The sequence below is a fragment of the Hyaena hyaena genome, unplaced genomic scaffold (genome assembly GCF_003009895.1).
Source record: "Hyaena hyaena isolate Hyena2069 unplaced genomic scaffold, ASM300989v1 scaffold_402, whole genome shotgun sequence".
NCBI classification, from domain to species: Eukaryota; Metazoa; Chordata; class Mammalia; order Carnivora; family Hyaenidae; genus Hyaena; species Hyaena hyaena.
Genome location: NW_024081034.1, coordinates 967,682 through 987,203, shown reverse-complemented (window position 1 = coordinate 987,203; position 19,522 = coordinate 967,682). Strand labels below are relative to the sequence as shown.

Genomic DNA, 19,522 nt, shown 5'->3' with positions numbered 1-19,522 from the left:
CGACCCAAACAACAAAATCCTACAGAAATATAGTTATTCCACATCCTGACTGTGGTGGCTGTTACACAGATCTATCCATGGGATAAAACTTCCGAGAACTATAAACTATGAACAGAATGGTGTGTAAAACTTGGTGAAATTCCTATAAGGCCCGCGCGTTTAGTATTCTACCAATGTCAGTTCCCTGGCTTTGAAGTTCGTAAGCGTTGCCAATAAATCTGCAGCGAGTCTATATTCAGAGGGAGAAAGGACACAAATGAACAGGCCTCAACAGATCTCAAAATTCAGAACAAAATATACATCGGCCTAAAATGTACATCAGCAAACCGAACAGCAACTATCGGTCCCCTCCTTTTGGAGTCCTAAGGAGTCGCAAAGACGACAAAGACTGTATGTTAAAATAAATAAATTGCTGGGGTATAGCGGTCCTGGCAAACTAATATATTCAAGTATATATAGCATAAAATGGACTTCTTGTGAGGATACAGTTCGGGGACTCTTTGTAAATTTAGAGAGCTGTGTAATCGTCCTCACAATGCAGCTTAGGACATTTCCGTCACCCCCCGCAAAAAAGTTCCCCCTCCCACTGCCAGCCCCCTGCCTGCCGCTAATCTGCTTTCTCTGATATAGTTGCTTCTTCTAGCATTTCAGAAAGATGGATCATACAATATAAAGTCTTCTGTGTCTGCTTTCTTTCACTTCGTATGTTCTTGAGGATCATCTACAATGCAATATAGACCTGTAGCTTCATCGTACGACTGAAGAGTTGCTGCTGAATGGTTATACCGCACTCGGTTTATCTGCTCATCCATTAGAACGTAGCGGTTATTCCTTGGTTTGGGCTATTACGAATAATAATGCTATAATCATTCACCTACGAGGTTTTGTCTGTTTCATTAATTACGTTTATTATCTTATTTTAGAGAAAGAGCGCGTACACAAATGGGGGCGCAGGTGAGAGAGGGTGAGAGAGAGAGAGAGAGAGAGAGAATATCCCAGGCAGGCTCCAGGCTCAGCGCAGAGCCCGATGCGGGGCTCAATCCCACAACCCTGGGATCATGACCTGAGCCAAAATAAAAAGTCGGACACTTGACCGACTGAGCCACTCAGGCTCCACTAATTATGTTTTAATTTCTCTTAGAAAGACACGCAGGAGTGGAATTACTGAGTCACATGGTTAAGTATAGGTTTAAGTATTTAAGAAACTGCCGAACTTTCTTTCAAAATGGCAGCAGCATTTTACATTCCTACCAGGAAATACAATTTTAACTTCAGGCTAATGAGAATAAGCCACAGGCCTAGTGACTGATAAAAAGTTTAGGCCTGAGGAGATGGTCTTAAAATTTCATCTAATAACTAGATTATTATAAACAATAAATTATTATTATAAATCATAAATTATTACCTCTCTAGGTTTTAGAAAAGAGGCGAAAAAGAGCGCTCTCACCTTTAGTAAGGGAAATCTTTGTAAATCTCATTGTTTTTACTTCAAAGCCATTTAGTCCAGATTTGGGTTTCTGTTTCTATTACATGTCTTTTGAACTTTGGAAGATTAGAGAAGCCCGTTTTCTAGGATGAAATTGGGAACTATCCCTTTAACATAAATGTAAAGAATGGAATTCTGCGTTTTATACTTAACCATAAACGCAGAAAACGTAGTTGGGGATTTGGGCCATGACTCGTTTGATTCCAGACGAGCCCTTTTGACTTCTTTTCTAATAAGAATGGCTGAAGATTAATGGACTCATGATGTAAAGCATGGGATTTAAATGGCAAGGTTTTGTAATTCCATTGTGTTATAATTATACATATCGATGTCTTTTCTGAAATGGTGCTAACAGGATTCCGATAATCTGAAAATTACATGAACCCACTGAAACATTTTCATTTGAAATTTGGGGTATGGTGGAAAGGTAGAGAGTATCTGGCGCGTTTTCCAGTTATTTTTGAACATGGAATTGTATTTTATTTTTATAGTCTCTAATTAGAGGTTTTGACATTCCCAGTTGGCTTGAGGCAAAACCTCCAGCGTCTGTATTCATGTGTGACTCTTTGCTAACCAGAGGAGATTCTATTGTTTTCGACGGCTCCGTGATGGCCCAGCAGGAGAATCCAAACTTTTGGCTGGCCTCGGGCAGGAAGGAAAAAGCAGCCCCTGGCTTCCGGGGCCAGCCTGGCACTGCCAGCGGGGCGCGGGGCAGCTCGAGGCTGGACGGACAGCACCCCCAGGACTTGGTAGTCTTCCTGTTGGACATGAACTTGGTCAGAGAACACCGGCCTCAGACACGGCCACTCTGGGCCTGGGAAGGATCAAGACAAAAACGTCCACTCCATAATTGTGTCTGACCTCTGAACACAGACAGAACATGAAAACTGTCCCAAACTACAAAATGCCAAGCATTATTCTCTCCTAGATCACAGGAGTGATGGCGGCTTCCCTCCCAATTACAGCCGGCTGTCACTACCAATGAAATGTACGAAGATACACAGTCATAAAAGGACCCTGCTTCCTCACAGGACCCAACCCAGAGCCAAGACCCCACCTCCTTAAGCCCTCCTCCAAGATTAACTAACACAAACCCAAATCCTAGAGTAAATCTTTTCTATCACCTGAAGACTTAGACACCCCACGGTTACTTGGGGTACAGGTTTTTCGCTTACTGCAGTGAGCAATACACCAACGAGTTCAATTAAAAATACATCACGGGGCGCCTGGGTGGCTCGGTCAGTTAAGTGTCGCACTCCGGCTCAGGTCGTGATGGCGTGGTTTGCGGGTTCGAGCCCCGGCATCGGGCTCTGTGCTGACAGCTCAGAGCCTGGAGCCTGCTTCGGATCCTGTGTCTCCCCCTCTCTCTCTGCCCCTCCTCTGCTTGCTCTCTCTCTCTCTCTCTCAAAAATAAACATTAAAAAAAAAAACTACAATCAAGAGACAGTATCAAGATGGAGGAATAGAAGACTCTGACCTCACCTTCTCCCACAGCACACCAAAATCTCCAACTACACACAGAAGAACGATCTCTGAGAATGAATCAAAGCCCAGTAGAACGGATCATACAGAACAAAAGAGAAAAACAAAAGAGAAAAAAGCACTTCAAGCAAGGGTGGGGGACAGACATGAAGGTCAGTCAGGACCCACCCACCTCGCTCGGGGACCCATAAGCACGGGTGTTCTCACAACCATAGAGGCCCGCCCCCAGGGAACACGCAGTCCAAGCCTCTCATCAGGGTCCACAGCCCAGGGGACCTGAACTGGCAAGATGAACCCCCATGATATCTGGCTTTGAACACCAGTGGCCGCTTACGTGCCCTGGGGGGCAGAGGGAAACAGAAACCCTGCTCTTAAAGGGGCCTGGACAATCTCACTCGCTCCACATCTCCCTGTACAGGGAGTAGTTTGAAAAGTGCCCAGGTGACCTATTAAGATCGACTAATTGCAGGGTGTGTCTGGGAGAGGCAGGGATCTGTTGGAACATTCCCTGGGAACACAGGCACTAGCAAGCACCACTGTTTTTGTGTGTGTGTGTTTTGGGATTTTTGTTTTTTGTTTTAACTTCCTTCTACCTCGCAGGCCAGGCACTGGCAGGTGCTATTTTCCACCCCTCCCTCTACTGTGCTAGCAACCACTCCCTCGGCCACATTCCACTGCAGACTCACCCCATCCGCCTGCCCTCGCTGGGAGCCCATCCCAGTGGCTCCCCACCCTGTCACCCTGGATGGGTGCACTTGGCCAACATCAAAGCTCCTCCCCACCGGTTCCCCATCCCGCCACACCCAGCAGGCACAGGTGGCGGGCTGTGGAGCCCCTCCCAAGGGCCATGGCCTCAGGGGGCCTGCCCCACCCCACAATGCTCCCAGCTGAGCCTCATAGCCAGCCCCACAGCCCAGTAAGTGCCCAACAGTCACAGCCCAGCTGCAGCAAGAGGATGCCCAAAGCACTCAAATACACAGCCAACCAGATTCAAGAGCAGATTAGAGGATGCAAGAGAAGGGATCAGCAATCTGGAAGACAGAGCAGTAGAAACCACCCAGTCACCGGCACCGGAGTGGCTCAGTCCACTAAGCCTCTAGATTTCGGCTCAGGTCACAATCTCACGTTCAGGAGTTTGAGCCTCGCATTGGGCTCCACGCTGGCCATGTGGAACCTGCTTGGTATTCTCTCTCTCCCCCTCTCTCTTCCCTTCTCCAGCTTGCTCTATCTCAAAGTAAATGAATGAATGAATGAATGAATGAATAAATAAATAAATATCAGCCAATCAGAACAGCACATTAATTAATGACCTTCGATGAAGACAGTTTAAAGGGCCTCTGGGACAACATCAAGTGCATGAGCATTCACTTTATAGAGGTCTCCGGAGGAGAAAAGAGAAGGAGAGGGACAACACTCCCAACTGAAGAAATAATGGCTGTAAAGTTCCCTAACCTGGCAAAGAAAATAGATACCCAAGTCCAGCAAGCGAAGTCCTAAACAACATGAATCCAAAGAGATCTACATCAAGACACATTACCATCGAAGGGTGAACAGTGAAAGGTAAAGTGAGAATCTCAAAAACAGCAAGGGAAAAGGAGTCACACACTGGAACGCCTAGAAGACTATCAGCTGATTTTCCAGAAGACACTTTACACGGAGGAATGGAGTGGCAGGATATATTCAAACTGCTGAAAGGAAAATATTTACAATTAAAGAATATTCCACTTGCCCAGGTTATCATTTAGACTTGGAGGCGAAAAGGAGTTTCCTGGACAAGAAAAAGCTAAAGGAGTGTATCAACACGAAACCAGTCCTATAAGAAATGTTAAAGGAACTTCTTTAAATAAAATGTAAAACGCCATAACTAGAAATAAGAATATTCTCAAAGAACAAAATCTCACTGGTTAAGGTAAACATCCAGTAAATATAGTGGATCAACCAACTACATAGCTAGCATGAAGGTTAAAAGACGAAAGTGGTAAAATCATATGACGCTACACTAATCAGTCAAGGGATTCACAAAATAATAGGATATAAAATATGGTATGAGAAATATTAAATATGGGGGGAGCAAAAATTCAGTGGTTTTGGAATATGCTTTAACTCATTCACCATCAACTTAAAATAGACGGTTATAGGGGCGCCTGGGTGGCTCAGTTGGTTGGGCGTCCGACTTCGGCTCAGGTCAAGATCTCACAGTTTGTGAGTTCAAGCCCCACGTCGGGCTCTGTGCTGACAGCTCAGGGCCTGGAGCCTGCTTCGGATTCTGTGTCTCCCTCTCTCTTTACACAGAAAACTGTGAAGAGTCCACCAAAAAAATTATTAGTACTAATAAATAAATTCAGTAAAGCTGCAAGATGCAAAAGTAATATATGAAATCTGTTGCATTCTATACCCTAATAATGCATTCTATACCCAGAAAGAGAAATTAAGAAAACGATCCCACTTATAATTGCATCAAAAAGAAAAACCGCCTGCAATGACATGGGTGGAACTGGAGAGTATAATGTTAAGTGAAATAAGTCAGAGAAAGACAAATACCATATGATTTCACACATATGTGGAATTTAAGAAGCAAAACAGATGAGCAAAGGAAAAAAGAGAGAGGGAGAGACAAAGAAAGAGACAGACTCTTAACTATAGGTAACCGATGGTTACCAGAGGTGGGGGTAGGAAGGTGGGGAGTGGGGGGATCGGTGAAAGAAGTGATAGGGATCAAATAGTATACTTCTCATGTTGAGCACTGAGTAATGTATAGAATTACTGAATCACTATACTGTACACCTGAAATGAATATTTCATAACACCGTATGTTAACTATACTGGAATTAAAATTAAAAACTTAACTTAAAAAAAATGAAAAAATACTTAGGAATAAATTTAACCTAGGAGGTAAACTCTGAAAACTATAAGACACTGGATGAAAGAAACTGAAGATGACACAAGTAAATGGAAAGACATACCATGGTCATGGATTGGAAGAATATTGTTACCATGTCCATAAAACCAAAGCAATCCATAGATTCAATGCAATCCTTTTCAAAATACCAAAGGTACATTTTTCACAAAACTAGAGCCAACAATCCTAAAATAGATATAGAACCACAAAAGATCCTGAATAACCAAAGCAATCTTTAGAAAGAATAACAAAGCTGGAGGGATCATGCTCCATGACTTCAAATTCTACTACAAAGCTGTAGTACTCAAAACACAGTAAGGTACTGGCACAAAAACAGACACATAGATCAGTGGAATAGAGTCCAAAAACAAACCCACACTTATAGTCAATTAGTATTCAACAAAGGAGGCAAGAATATCTAACGGGGAAAAGACCATCTCTTCCATAAATGGTGATGGGAAATCCGGACAACTACATGCAAAAATAAATAGATAAATAAATGAAACTGAACCAGTTTCTTCTACCATACATGAAAATAAACTCAAGGTGGATTAAAGACTTAAATGTAAGACCAGAAATCATAAAACTCCTGGAAGAAAACACAGGCAGTGAACTCTTAGACATCGGTCTGGGTTTCCTCAGGCAAAGGCAACAAAAGCAAAAATAAACAAATAGAACCACATAAAAGTAAAAAGCTTTTGCACAGTGAGGGAAACCATCAACCAAACAAAGAGGCAACCTACTGAATGGAAGAAGATCTTTGCAAATAAGATAACTGATACGGGGTTCGTATCCAAAGTACATAAAAGACTCACAGAACTCAGTATCAAAAAACAATCCAATGAAACACTGGGCAGAGGACCTGACCAGACTTCTCCAAAGAAGACATATAGATGACCAACAGAGAGATGAGAAGATCTTCAACATATCAGCAGGGAAACGTAAATCACAACCACAATGAGAAATCGGAATGGCTAGTCTCAAAAAGACCAGAAATAACAAGTGCTGGGGAGCATGTGGAGAAAAGGGAACCCTCATGTACTGTTGGTGGGAATGCAAAATGGTGCCGCTATGAAAAACAGTATGGCGGTGTCTCAAAAAAATTAAAAACGAGAGCTACCAATATGATCCAGCAATGCCACTTCTGGGTATTAATCTGAAGAAAACACTAATTTGAAAAGATACACATGCCCTTATGTTCACTGCAGCTTTATAACAGTCAAGATATGGAAGCAACTTAGGTGTCTACCAATGGATGAATGGATAAAAAAGTGGTGTGTGTACACACACACACACACACACACACAATGGATTATTATTCAGCCATAAAAGAGAATGAGACCTTACCATTTGCAACAACGTGGATGAACCTAAAAGGCATTATGCCAAGTGAACGAAGTCAGAGAGACAAATACTGTAGGACTTCATTTCTACATGGAAGCTAAAAAACAAAACAAATGAACAAACAATACAAAACAGAAACAGGCTCCTAGATACAAAGGATAATCTGGTGGTTGCCAGAGGGGAGGATCGTAGAGGGATGGGCAAAATACAGAAAGGGGTTAAAAGGTACAACCTTTCAGTTATAAAATAAAGAAGACACAGGGATGTAATGCACAGCAGAGTTGTTAATGGTGTAACAACTCCGTATGGTGACAGATGGTAGCTAGATTTGCCGTGGTGATCACTTCCTAATATACAGAAATGTGGAATCACTAGGTTGTAATCCTGAAACTAACAAAACCTCATATGTCAAGGACACATCAAAAAAAAAAAAATACTGACACTTTTTTAAGAAATAAAAGAGATAATGCGAGATCAAGTTTGGTTTTAAAAAAATTTATTGTTCTAGTGTTCAAAGTGTAAAGATTCACACAGTACCACATAATCAGCTTACCCCAAACCCAAGGTCAATGAATGCAAAGTTATTAAAATTCTAATTCTGTGGCCAGTAGTTCTGATTATGAGGATGATGTTTGCAATAGGTGGAAAACATCAAATATTTTTTAATGCCTGCATCTCCCATGCAATCAACCTTTATCCTGTCACTTACTAGAATAGTCATTTGCAAAATAGCAAACAAATTAGGCTAACTAGGAGCCACTGCCAAATGAAAAGAAATGAGAGTATAATTGTAGAGTTGATGCAAATGGCACTTAACATCCAGATAAAAGTCATAAAAACATGCAGTCATTTGAGTATTTCTAACCAGTCTGCCTTTTTATAAAAGCAGCTAATAATAGATCATATGCAGTAACAGCAGCAGAGCGTCAACTACTAAATGCTAAACTTTGATTAATAATGTGGGTACCTGGTATAATTAGAAAGAACCCCAGCCCAGGAGACCCAGGATCTGGGCTCAGTTCTGGGATGAACAAGTGGAATCTGCCTGTAGTCACAGACTAAATGGCATTCGTGGAGACTGAAGTCTTAAGCGTGGGGCTGCCAGAGGGAAAAGGACTTTAGAAATCAGCCAGTAGGGCCACCTGGGGGGCTCAGTCGGTTAAGTGTCGGACACTTGATTTCAGCTCAGGTCATGATCTCACCATTTGGGAGTTGGAGCCCGGCGTCAGGCTCTGTGCTGATAGCGCAGAGCCTGCTTGGGATTCTCTCTCCCCCTCTCTCTGCCCCTTCCCTGTTTGTGCTCTATCTCAAAATAAATAAATGTTTTAAAAAATTTTAAAAGAAAAACCGTAATCAGCCAGCCCAGGCCCTCATTATGCTCAAGGTAACAGAGACTCAGAGGTAAAGTGACTAAGCCACAGTCACACGGATAGTTCATTCCAGTGCCTCCGAACACACGGCCGCACAACACTGGTCTCTGCCTGCTTCTTACAAATGACTCCTCATTTATGGAGAGAACAGTTGTCCACGCTTGCTTCTTCCTGGTGGAGGTGCCGGGATGACTGGCCATTTGCATAAATCCTGCCACTGGGTGCCAGGGAGTTTCGCAGGGACAACCATGTTTCTCAATGTTTCTCAATGGCAGCAGGGCTGCCGTTTTAGGAAGGACGTTCTCCTCCCCTCTCTGGGGCTGCCCCCCCCCCCCATATCGCAGGAGGCAAAACACACAGCCGCCCCCAGCTACACAAGAGCGGCAGTATCTGCGGACCACGGACTGCCCAAGGCCAAGGCGATTCAAAACATCCCAACGAATGCAAAAATTCCATGAGAAGCAAAACCCCCAATTCCGAGATGTTTAAGGAAGACGGGATCGGTAGTACTGGGGTTTCCTTTTGCCCCAGCCTCCAACATGGCTCAGAGCGGCAGGTCCTGAGCCTGTCTTTGTTTAAGATACTGCTATGCTGTTCATCGTGAATGTTGGCACTGATTGTGAGTCTTCGAGAACGTCCATTAAATAATTGTCTGGCTTGATTCCCAAGCTCTGGGGTACTCCTTGAAGTCTGCACCCAAGGCAAGGGCCCCACTTGCCTCAACAACTCAAAACACTTGCACACATTTGCTCAGGGCATGATCTTGCGGTTCGGGAGTTCGAGCCCTGTGGCAGGCTCTGGGCGGACAGCTCGGTGCCTGCAGCACAGATGAAGCCCAGAATGTTCTCTTAGGTTAGGCTCCACAGAAGCAAGGCCTAAAATGGGAATTTAGGTGCGTGTGATTTACAAAGGGCACACTCTTCGAGGGGAAACTTCTCAAGAGAGGAGCACCCAAGGGAAGGGAAATGAGCCAAGCAAGGATGCGATCTCATGTAAAGTTTGGCCTTGACCTGATGCACAAGGGGCTGGGGCCTAAATCCACAATACGCGGTTGTCCAGCCTTGAAGAGGCTCAGTTTTATTTATTTTTTAAATATTTATTTACGTTTTGGGAGAGCGCAAGCAGGGAGGGGCAGAGAGAGGGGGACAGAGGAGCTGAAGCAGGATCTGCACTGACAGCAGATAGCCCGAGGTGGGGCTCGAACGCACAAACTGTTGAAATCGTGACCGGAGCCGAAGTCGGAAGCTCAACCGACTGGTCCGCCCCCCGAAGCAGCTCATCTGTTTCCCCTTGACAAACCATCAGCCTTTTGTTGCCTCCTCTTGGGGGGAAGGAACCAGTGCAATCATCCGGGTTTCTCCGGGTAAGTATGCAATGCCCAAAGGCCAGGAAGTAACACACCACGGAGGGTTACACGTGTGAGCTGTTTGCCAAAGCACATGCTGAAGTTGCTGAGATGGGTGCCCGACGCCAAACGTGGATCTGGGTGAGTGCCAGGGGCATCTATTACAAACATTAGATATTGAGCGGCACCTGGATGGCTCAGTCGGTTAGGCCTCCGACTCTTGATTTCGACTCAGGTCGTGACCTCACTGTTCGTGGGTTTGACCCCCCACGTTGGGCTCTGTGTTGACAGCATGAAGCCTGCTTGGGGATCCTCTCTCTCTCTCCCTTTGTCTCTACCCCACCGCAACTCGCACCGTCTCTGTCTCTCTCAAAATAACTAAACTTAAAAAAAGAAAACCATTAGATTTCGATACCCTTTCCCAAGAACTGCCTTTATGTCTACTTTTTATGGCTCGAGACTATAACCCTAGATATACTGCAATGATTAAAAGCTATTAGGAAAACTGGCAATGAGTTAGAAATGTCTCATTAGTAAGGAAAATGATTAACAGGTGTTGATTTGTTTTGTTGAACCGCAAACGTGGAACGCGCTTTATAATCTGCTCTGCGTATTAACCAGTCTGTAGCTCACAATCTCATCAGAGCACGTAAATATTTCATAGTCTTAGTGTCTCATTTAAAGCTCAATGAATATTTAATTGAAGTTGACCAACAAAATAACTGAAAGAATGATGTTGCATTTAGTTAGGCTAAAATGAGCAAGTTCTTCATTTTCTCGAGTAGTTTCAAGCTAAAATTATTCCAACTTCATGAAATATTCTACCTAATTTTATAAGTAATTAAAGGGCTGCAAAATAGGTTTGAAAGGCACTTATTAAACATTGAGAAAAACATGAAATAAAATGAATTTTCAACTTTCAATGCAAGAGAAAGGTTTAATATATTGCCACCTACACCATTACTTATTCAGCGGTGGATTCGTTTAAACTATTGTCAATACCCTCTTTTTGACACAAGAAGTAAAAATAGAATCTTTTCTTTGTCCCTCGCAAATTAAATATTCTAGAATGATGATGTGCAAACACCCAGAAGATGGATATTAACGGGAAACTATGCGTGGTCCATCCAGGTAGGCTGGCCCAGAAATTGCTTGTGAACTCTGGGTCCAGAGTTCGTCAGGTACCGAAAATAATTTTTTTAATTTAAAGAGAAAGACAGAAATAATGGTCCATGTTCAAAGCAGAGATGGGCTCTCTCCCTGGAAAGAAGATTCCCTGCAGTCTGTTAGATCTCCATAAGTGTCAGAACTGGGCTTCAAAAAAAAAAGTGCTCTAATTGATCGACTCGAACACAGATGACGCAGAATATGTCACTTCTACCAAATGTGAAGACATTTTAATTGGAATCAGAGTATTGCCAACGAATCCATGCAAAGGCTGCTAAAAACCACCCGGTAAACTAATCCTATTAAGGTTTCAATTCTTTTTCTAGTCCCGAGTTATTTTTTAATTACAGGACCTAAATAATCTAATGACAAGTTCCTTTATGGATAACAGAGCATGAGGCCATGATACAGGTCTGTGCGACAAACATGGCAGATCTATTCTGCTGTCTTATGGGAAATGACTGGTCGCCTTGTGGTTATTTGATCCTAATCCCTTTTAAGATATTCAAATGCACTGACGTTACAGCGATCAATGCGCCATCGTACGTGTGTGTGTTATGTGCACAAACATATACATTAAGTTCAGACTCTTCTCTAACAAGGGCCCCTTTTTCCTTCACTTCTAGAATTCTTGCCCTGTCACCCTTTGGTTCACAGGGATGGGGAACCATAATTAAGATATTTAATGGCACATTTCAAGTCAAACAAAATGACTTAGTTAACGGCAACTCACTAAGCCAAAGTGACACTCTGACCAGACTCTAAGTGGCTACGGGGGGGGGGGGGCGGCGCAAGCTGATAAGCATTAGGCCAGAAAGGTGACCTTCTGGGGTCCTACACGGAAGCAGGGATGACTTTGGTTTGCTTAGGGTACTTTTATTTTTTTTATTTTATTTTATTTTTTTAATGTTTTATTTTATTTCTAGGAGAGAGAGAGAGACAGTGTGAGCAGGGGAGGGTCAGAGAGAGAGGGAGTCACAGACTTGAACAGGCTCCAGGCTCTGAGCTGGCAGTCAGCACAGAGCCCGATGCGGGGCTCGAACCCACGAACCGCGAGATCATGACCTAAGCGAAAGTCGGACGCTTAACCGACTAAGCCACCCAGGCGCCCCTGCTTAGGGTACTTTTAAAGTCCACTTATTTATTTTGAGACCAGGAAAGAGACAGAGACAGGGAGTGAGGGAGAAAGAAAATCCCAAGCAGGCTCTGCACCGACCGATGCACACCTCGAACTCACGGACCGAGAGATCAGGACCTGAGCCCCGAAACCAAGAGCTGGATGCTTCATGACCAAGCCACCCAGGCGCCCTCAACGGTACTTTTGTTCTCGAATGTGTCTTACTTTTTGGGTGTCTCCCAATGTCATGTGACTTACCTGCTTATCAAAAGCGACCCAGGATGGCAAAGAGCTGCCCATTCCTCTAGGATATTCACTGTATTTAGGCTTCGGCTTTTGCCCAGGAAGTGGTTCTCCACCAATTCCAGGTTTATCTTCACTCACCAGCATCCGAACATTGTTGCAAAAGCCCCAATGTTGAGATTTGTGAAACTTCTCCTTTCCCACCTGTAAACACAAGGGACAACAGAAAACGGCTGAAGTTACTCTTTACGTCTTATCTTGCCGGTTTTGTTTTTGTTTCTTGTTTTTGATGGGGGGGAATGGGCTGAGAGAGAGCGAGAGAAGGAGAAAAGGGAGAGAATCTGAAGCGGGCTCTATGCCCAACGCGGAACCCAACGTGCGGCTCGATCCCACGACTATGAGATCACGACCCGAGCTGAAATCAAGAGTCGGACACGCAACCGACTGAGCCACCCAGGTGTCCGGTGCCTTACTTGTTTGAAAAGGTAAACACATCTCCTATAGCTTATTTTGCCCATTACAAAATGGATATTTGAGCGGCCAAAAAAAAAAAAAATTACGATCTTTACCCAGAAAGTTGTGCCACATTTTCAATTCCTTTTAGCAAATTCAAAACTTTGAAAAGCAAGAAGAATAAACCCAGCGCTCCATGCTATTTAAAACGGCTGAAAATAACTACGACCGCCAGTGAACATTTAGAACATTAGTTTGCTAACTGGTCTATTCTACTTATTTGCTAAGAGTGCGAACAGGGAAGGAAAAAAGGCTTCTACTTCAGAGTAGAAAAATGTAAAGGTTTTGCCACAGAAGTCTAAATGTTCTTTTCACCAACGCAGAAAATAAAAGCTTCTCCTCGTTAAAATAAACATTAACTGGACAAGTCCTCAGGGTGGACACTGTCATCCCAATTTTAAAGCCTTGCTGTCCCTTTCCTTCACTGCCCTCCCGTCTTTTCTGGGGATCTGGGATGGCACTACCAAGGGCTGGCAAAGATGTGGGCCGACACGGACTCGCGTGCACCTGCTAGTAGGAAAGTTTTTAAAAGAGACAGTCCCTCTGGAGAAGAGATCCAGCTATACCTAGGGACGTGAAAAGTGTATATTCCCCACCGCCTAGGAAGTCCATTCCCAAATATCCTTTGCCCCTGTGCACAAGGAGCTAAATATCAATAATAATTGAATATACATAACGAATGTGAATAGGGGCGTCTGGGTGGCTCAGTGGGTTAAGCACCCGACTCTTAATATCTGCTCAGGTTGTGATGGTGGTCGTGGGATCGAGCCCCACATCAGTGCGAAGCCTGCTTGGGATTCTCTCTCTCCCCCCCCCTCTCTCTGCCCCTCCCCCACTCATGTGTGCGCCCTCTGTCAAACATTTTAAAAAACAAATAAACGTGAATATTTATGGTAGTACATAGCAGATCATATAACGAACATCCACCCACAGCCCTGAATTTAAAAAAAAAATATTTCAAGGGCGCCTGGGTGGCTCAGTCGGTGAAGCGTCCAACTTGGACTCAGGTCACGACCTCACGGTTGGTGGGTTTGAGCCCCGCGTCGGGCTCTGTGCTGACAGCTCAGAGCCTGGAGCCTGCTTCAGGTTCAGCGTCTCCTTCTCTCTCTGCCCCTCCCCTGCTCACGCTCTGTCTCTGTCTCAAAAACAAACATTAAAAAAATTTTGAAAAAACATTTCAGATCACGATGAAGCCCTCTCTCACGCCCCTGCCTCCCTGTCCAGAGGTAACTATTATCCCGAATTTGTTGCTTGAGCTTTAACATTTTGCCAGGATTGTATATGGCCAGGGCAATAGCTGCTTGCCAAAGGATGATGCGTTGGTGAACAGGAGATTTTTTTTTTTTAATATTTTTATTTATTTCTAGGAGAGAGAGAGAGACAGTGTGAGCAGGGGAGGGTCAGAGAGAGAGGGAGACACAGACTCTGAAATAGGCTCCAGGCTCTGAGCTGGCAGTCAGCACAGAGCCCGACGCGGGCCTCGAACCCACGAACCGCGAGATCATGACCTAAGCGAAAGTCGGACGCTTAACCGACTAAGCCACCCAGGCGCCCCAAGGAGATTTCTGTAAATCTCCTACCTGATGAGGGGCTAACATCCAAGAATATATGAAGAACTCCTACAACTCAAGAGCACAAAAATAAATGATACGATGAAAAAAAAATGGGCAGAGGATCTGAACAGGTATTTTTCCTTTTTTTGGTTTATTTTGGTTTTTTGAGAGCACACGAGCACACATACACAGGCACACACAAGCAGGGGGGAGGAGGAGGGGAGAAGGAGAGGGAGATAGAATCTAAAGTAGGCTCTGCCCCGTGATCTCAAGAGCCTCATGTGGGGCTCAAACTCACTAATTGTGAGATCATGACCTGAGCCGAAGTCGGACGCTTCACCGACTGAGCCATCAGGGTGCCCCTGAACAGGTATTTTTCTAAAGGTGACACGCAGATGGCCAACGGACACACAACCGGATGCTCCACATCATTCGTAGTCAGGGAAATGCAAATGAACTATCACCCACCCCTGCTGGAACAGCTATTATCAAAAGTCAAGAAATAACAAGTGTTGGTGACGACACGGAGCAAAGGGACCCCTCCTGCACTGCTTGTGGGAAGGTAAACTGGCGCAGCCACTGTGGAAAAACAATATGAAAAAATTTTAAAAAAGAGCTGCCCACACAATCAGGCAATTCCTCTGGGTTTCTATCTGAAGGACACGTAGCTCACAAAAACATATGCACCTCTATGTTCACTGCCGCATTATTTACGATGGCCTCTAAGACGCGATAAAAACATAAAGGAAATGTGATACACACACACACTTGGAATATTATTCATCTGAAAAAAGAATTGGAATCTTGCGATTTGCAACAATATATATGGACCTTGAGGGCATTATTGTAAGTGAAACAGGACGGAAAGAGAGAAATACCACGTAATCTCACTTACATATAGAATTAAAAAAAACACACACACACTCAAGGTTATAGATACAGAGAGCAGATTGGTGGTTGCCAGACGTGATGGCGGTGGCAGGGTTGGGGGGAGGTTCCTAAGAGTGTAAATCATTTTTTACTTTTTTTTTGTTTACTCAGTTTTGAGAGAGAGAGAGACAGACAGACAGACAGACAAGAGCAGGGGAGGGTCACAGAGAGAGGGAGACACAGAATCCGAAGCAGGCTCCAGGCTCTGAGCTGTCAGCACAGAGCCCGACGCGGGGCTCGTACCCATGAACTGTGACATCTGACCTGAGCCAAAGTTGGACGCCTAACCGACTGAGCCACCCAGGCGCCCCAGCACTTAATACTTGGATGAACATTAACAACAACTTACTTTTCTGTGTTTTTGAGGTTAATGGAAAACATGATCTAGAATCACCTAAAACTATCATTTTTAGATACTCCTGCTCATCAGGTTTGAGGCTGGTTGGCTTCTGCTCCATGAACAGTTATTTTTTTTCCTCCCTTCATATCCTATTCATTTTAGGAATTCATTTTCCCTTTTCTTGTTTTCTGTACTTTTATAGAGGAAAAAAATGTCATTCGGGAAGATTCTGTGACCCTCCCAGAGAACATAGCAACAAAATTGCTTCAGGTATAGTGGGATCTTAGAGCTCAGGACCATGAGAGCATGAAAGCTCCCATTACTTTTTAATAAAGCTAAATCACTCAAAAAGAAGCCCCGAATGTAAAAACAAAAAAGCCAAGTCAAAGAAAACTTCAAACATTTTTTAAGCTAATTTTCCTCTCTTTCCAAACCTAAGCTGGAAAATTGTTATGCTCATGATTCTTAGCCATCAGCTCAATATAACAGTAAGACTGGTGTTGGATATTTATTTTGAGAGAGAGAGAGAGAGAGAGAGAGAGAGCGAGCCCAAGCCGGGGAGGGGCAGAGAGTGAGGGAGAAAAAATATTCCAAGCAGGTTCCATTCTGTCAGTGCAGAGCCCAAAGCTGGTCTCAATCCCACAGACCTGAGCCAAAACCAAGACTTGGACACTCAACAGACAGAGCCACCCAGGCATCCTGGTTTTTCATATTTAATAATATATTTAAATCAGTAGAGTAGAAAATAAAATTTAAGTCCGTAAGATCTAAAAAGATGTGCAGTTTCTTCCTCAGAAAACTCTTGATTTTTTTTCTCTAATTAAACTCAAAGCACCAATCAATAAAAAGAATTCTAATGACTTCCCCCAAAGTCAGGTAAGATCACCAGCTCACTGCAGTTGATTAGTACATCCATTCCCAAACTGTTTCTCCTTTCCTGGTCTCCATTTAGAAGCCAGAAAAGGCCAACACTCCACTTGTTTCCTCAGCTTCCTTTTCAGAAGTCTGTTCTGGGAGTCTGGAAAAGGCTTGTTTCCACTTGAGCCGAAGGACAAATATAAGTGACGCTGCCCCGGATCACCTTTCTTGCCATGAGATGCATACGTGATGGCTGGAGCTACAGCAGCCACCTTGTGATCATGAGCAGAAAGAGGGAGGTGATCCCAGAGATGCTGGCTCAGACAAAGCGGAGCCTTTAAATGAATCCCAGCAGCCACCTACCTCCAGACTTCCTGCTTGGTGAAAAAAAATAAATCCCTGCTTGTTTAAGCCTCTATGGGTCAGGTATTCCATCATTTGCAGTAGAAAGCATTACAAACTAATACATTTAGGGGCGCCTGGGTGACTCAGTTAGGCATCTGACTTCGGCTCAGGTCATGATCTCACAGTTCATGAGTTCGAGCCCCGCATCAAGCTCTGTGCTGACAGCTCAGAGCCTGGAGCCGGTTTCAGATTCTGTGTCTCCCTCTCTCTCTGCTCCTTCCCCCACCCACAATCTATTTCTTTGTCTCTCAAAAATAAATAAACATTAAAAAAAATCTTTTTAAACCAAACTAATACATTTTAGTTTCTAAAAGTTGTGCTTGAAGGCTTTAATTATTAAGTGATCTAATGGGTGATTTTCTTTATACGTTGACAATAATAAACCTCTCCTCAAACGCTGACCACAAAACATATTAGTACAATGTATCGCCTTCACTGACTTACCGGATCTATTTGGGATTAATTCTAGAATTCTAGAATTTATGAATAGAAAAGCTAACGGCAGATGTGAGCTGTATACACACGGGCAGTGTATCCGGAGATGGAAACCAGGAGTTCATGCCCTGGCCAAGTACCTTCTTTAAGGATATTATGGAAGAAAGTCTACTTGAAGTTAAACCAGGGAGTCGTTCATGGGATGGAGGTCCAGGAGTGTGAGAGTGTGTGCGCGCACGTGTGCGTGTACGTGTGCTGGGGGCAGGTAGGCTGAAGTGAGCTCCTTCCTAACCTCCAAGTCCAGTGATCCTGTAGTAACATACCAGCTAGAAGAGCATCCGATGCAAGCTCAAGGTCAAAGACGACGGCACCAAAAAAAAAAACCAAAAAACAAAAAGCAAAAAAATCAAAACAACACACAACACAGCACAAGTCACATTGACTTCCCTCCCCCTCCCCAGCAATCTGTGGGCTTTAGGGACCATGGGCCACTCAGGGTAATACCCATGGATTCAAAAATCTTGGGTCAGAAATTCCTTGATGTGATTCATACTAAAACACTTGTATTTTTGGATGGATCAACCCTACTTTAATCTCTAATCTTAGGGTAGAGAGAAGCAGAAGCAATGAGCAGAGCAAAGAAGCAATTTCTTCCATGTAGAAACAGGGTCTGGAGACCAAGGAAGGGAAGATGAATGTATAATCCAAGTCACTCAGGAACTTTTATGCAGGTGCAAGAAACGTATGTCAAAGTGGCCACAAGGTTGTTTAATAGGAGACGAACGAATGTAACTCCATGTTTACTGCTAGAAACCAAAGCTTTGTGTGAAATCTGGAATTTATGGGGGTGGGGTAGGGTAGGAAAGCTTGTACCTATCTGTTCTTTCCTTGATCCCTTCTCATTTCTGAACTGAAGGAGACTGAGCCCCCAGTGACTCCAATCTCCAGGGGGTGTTTACGTGGTTGATTTTGCTGTGCCAGGTACTTCCTTTCCCACTTGCTGTTTTGTAACACACATGCTGACCCTTTTCCCTTCTCTTTTTAACCTGGGAAAATCCAATCAATAAATAAAAAGTTATTGGTACTGAAACTGAAAAAAAAAAATCTTGGGTCAGAATAGAGGGGTGAGATACAAAACCACCACTAGGAAAACTATACTAAGAGATACACGTAGGGTGCTTGGCTGGCTCTGTCGGTCAAGCATCCGACTCTCGATTTCCACTCGGGTCATGATCTCACAGTTCGGGAGTTTGAGCCCTGCATTGGGCTCACTGCTGTCAGCACAGAGCCCGCTTTGGCTCCTCTGTCCTCCTCTCTCACCGTCTCTCTCTCTCTCTCGTTCTCTCTCACACAAAAATAAACATTAAAAAAATACTTTGGGGGCACTTGGGTGGCTTAGTTGGTTAAGCGTCCGACTTTGGCTCAGATCATGATCTCATGGTTCATGGGTTCGAGCCCCGCATCGGGCTCTGTGCTGACAGCTAGCTCAGAGCCTGGAGCCTATTTCAGACTGTATCTCTCTCTCTCTCTCTGACCCTCCCCTGCTCACGCTGTCTCTATCTCTCTCTCAAAAATAAATAAAACATTAAAATTTAAAAAAAAAAAAACTTTTAAAAAATGAGATACACTCAACATAGTGACTTGACAATTCTATACATTATGTGATTGTCCCCACAGTAAGTGGGGTCACCATGTTATTCCAGTATTATTGACTGTATATCCTATGCTATACTTTTCATCCCTGTGCCTTATTCTATAAATGGAAGTTTGTACCTCTTAGTCACTGTACTGTACACCAGAAACTGCAATCACACTGCATGTCAACTATACTTCCATAATAAAAAAAATGTTTAAGATATCTATCCAAAAACAGTATAAAGATGGAATCCCAAAAAAAAAAAAAAGTTTCAGAATCCCATAGGAAAAGAAGAGAAACAAAGGAAAACAGAAACCAGAGATAATATATCAGACATAAGCATTAACACGTCAATAATCAGCTTAAGTGTAAATGATCGAAACACATTCATCCAAAGAG

At 43.7% G+C, this 19,522-nt stretch overlaps 1 protein-coding gene across 4 annotated transcripts in view; it reads right to left on the bottom strand.

Annotated features, from left to right (window-relative positions):
- The window catches only part of EFHC2 (EF-hand domain containing 2), a 187,243-nt gene that overhangs the window by 152,506 nt on the left and 15,215 nt on the right, over window positions 1-19,522 (bottom strand). For all 4 annotated transcript variants that reach the window (XM_039251909.1, XM_039251910.1, XM_039251911.1 and 1 more), the window contains exon 2: window positions 12,469-12,657. In XM_039251909.1, coding sequence (XP_039107840.1) covers window positions 12,469-12,657 — 189 coding nt within the window. The remainder of the gene's footprint in view (window positions 1-12,468; window positions 12,658-19,522) is intronic.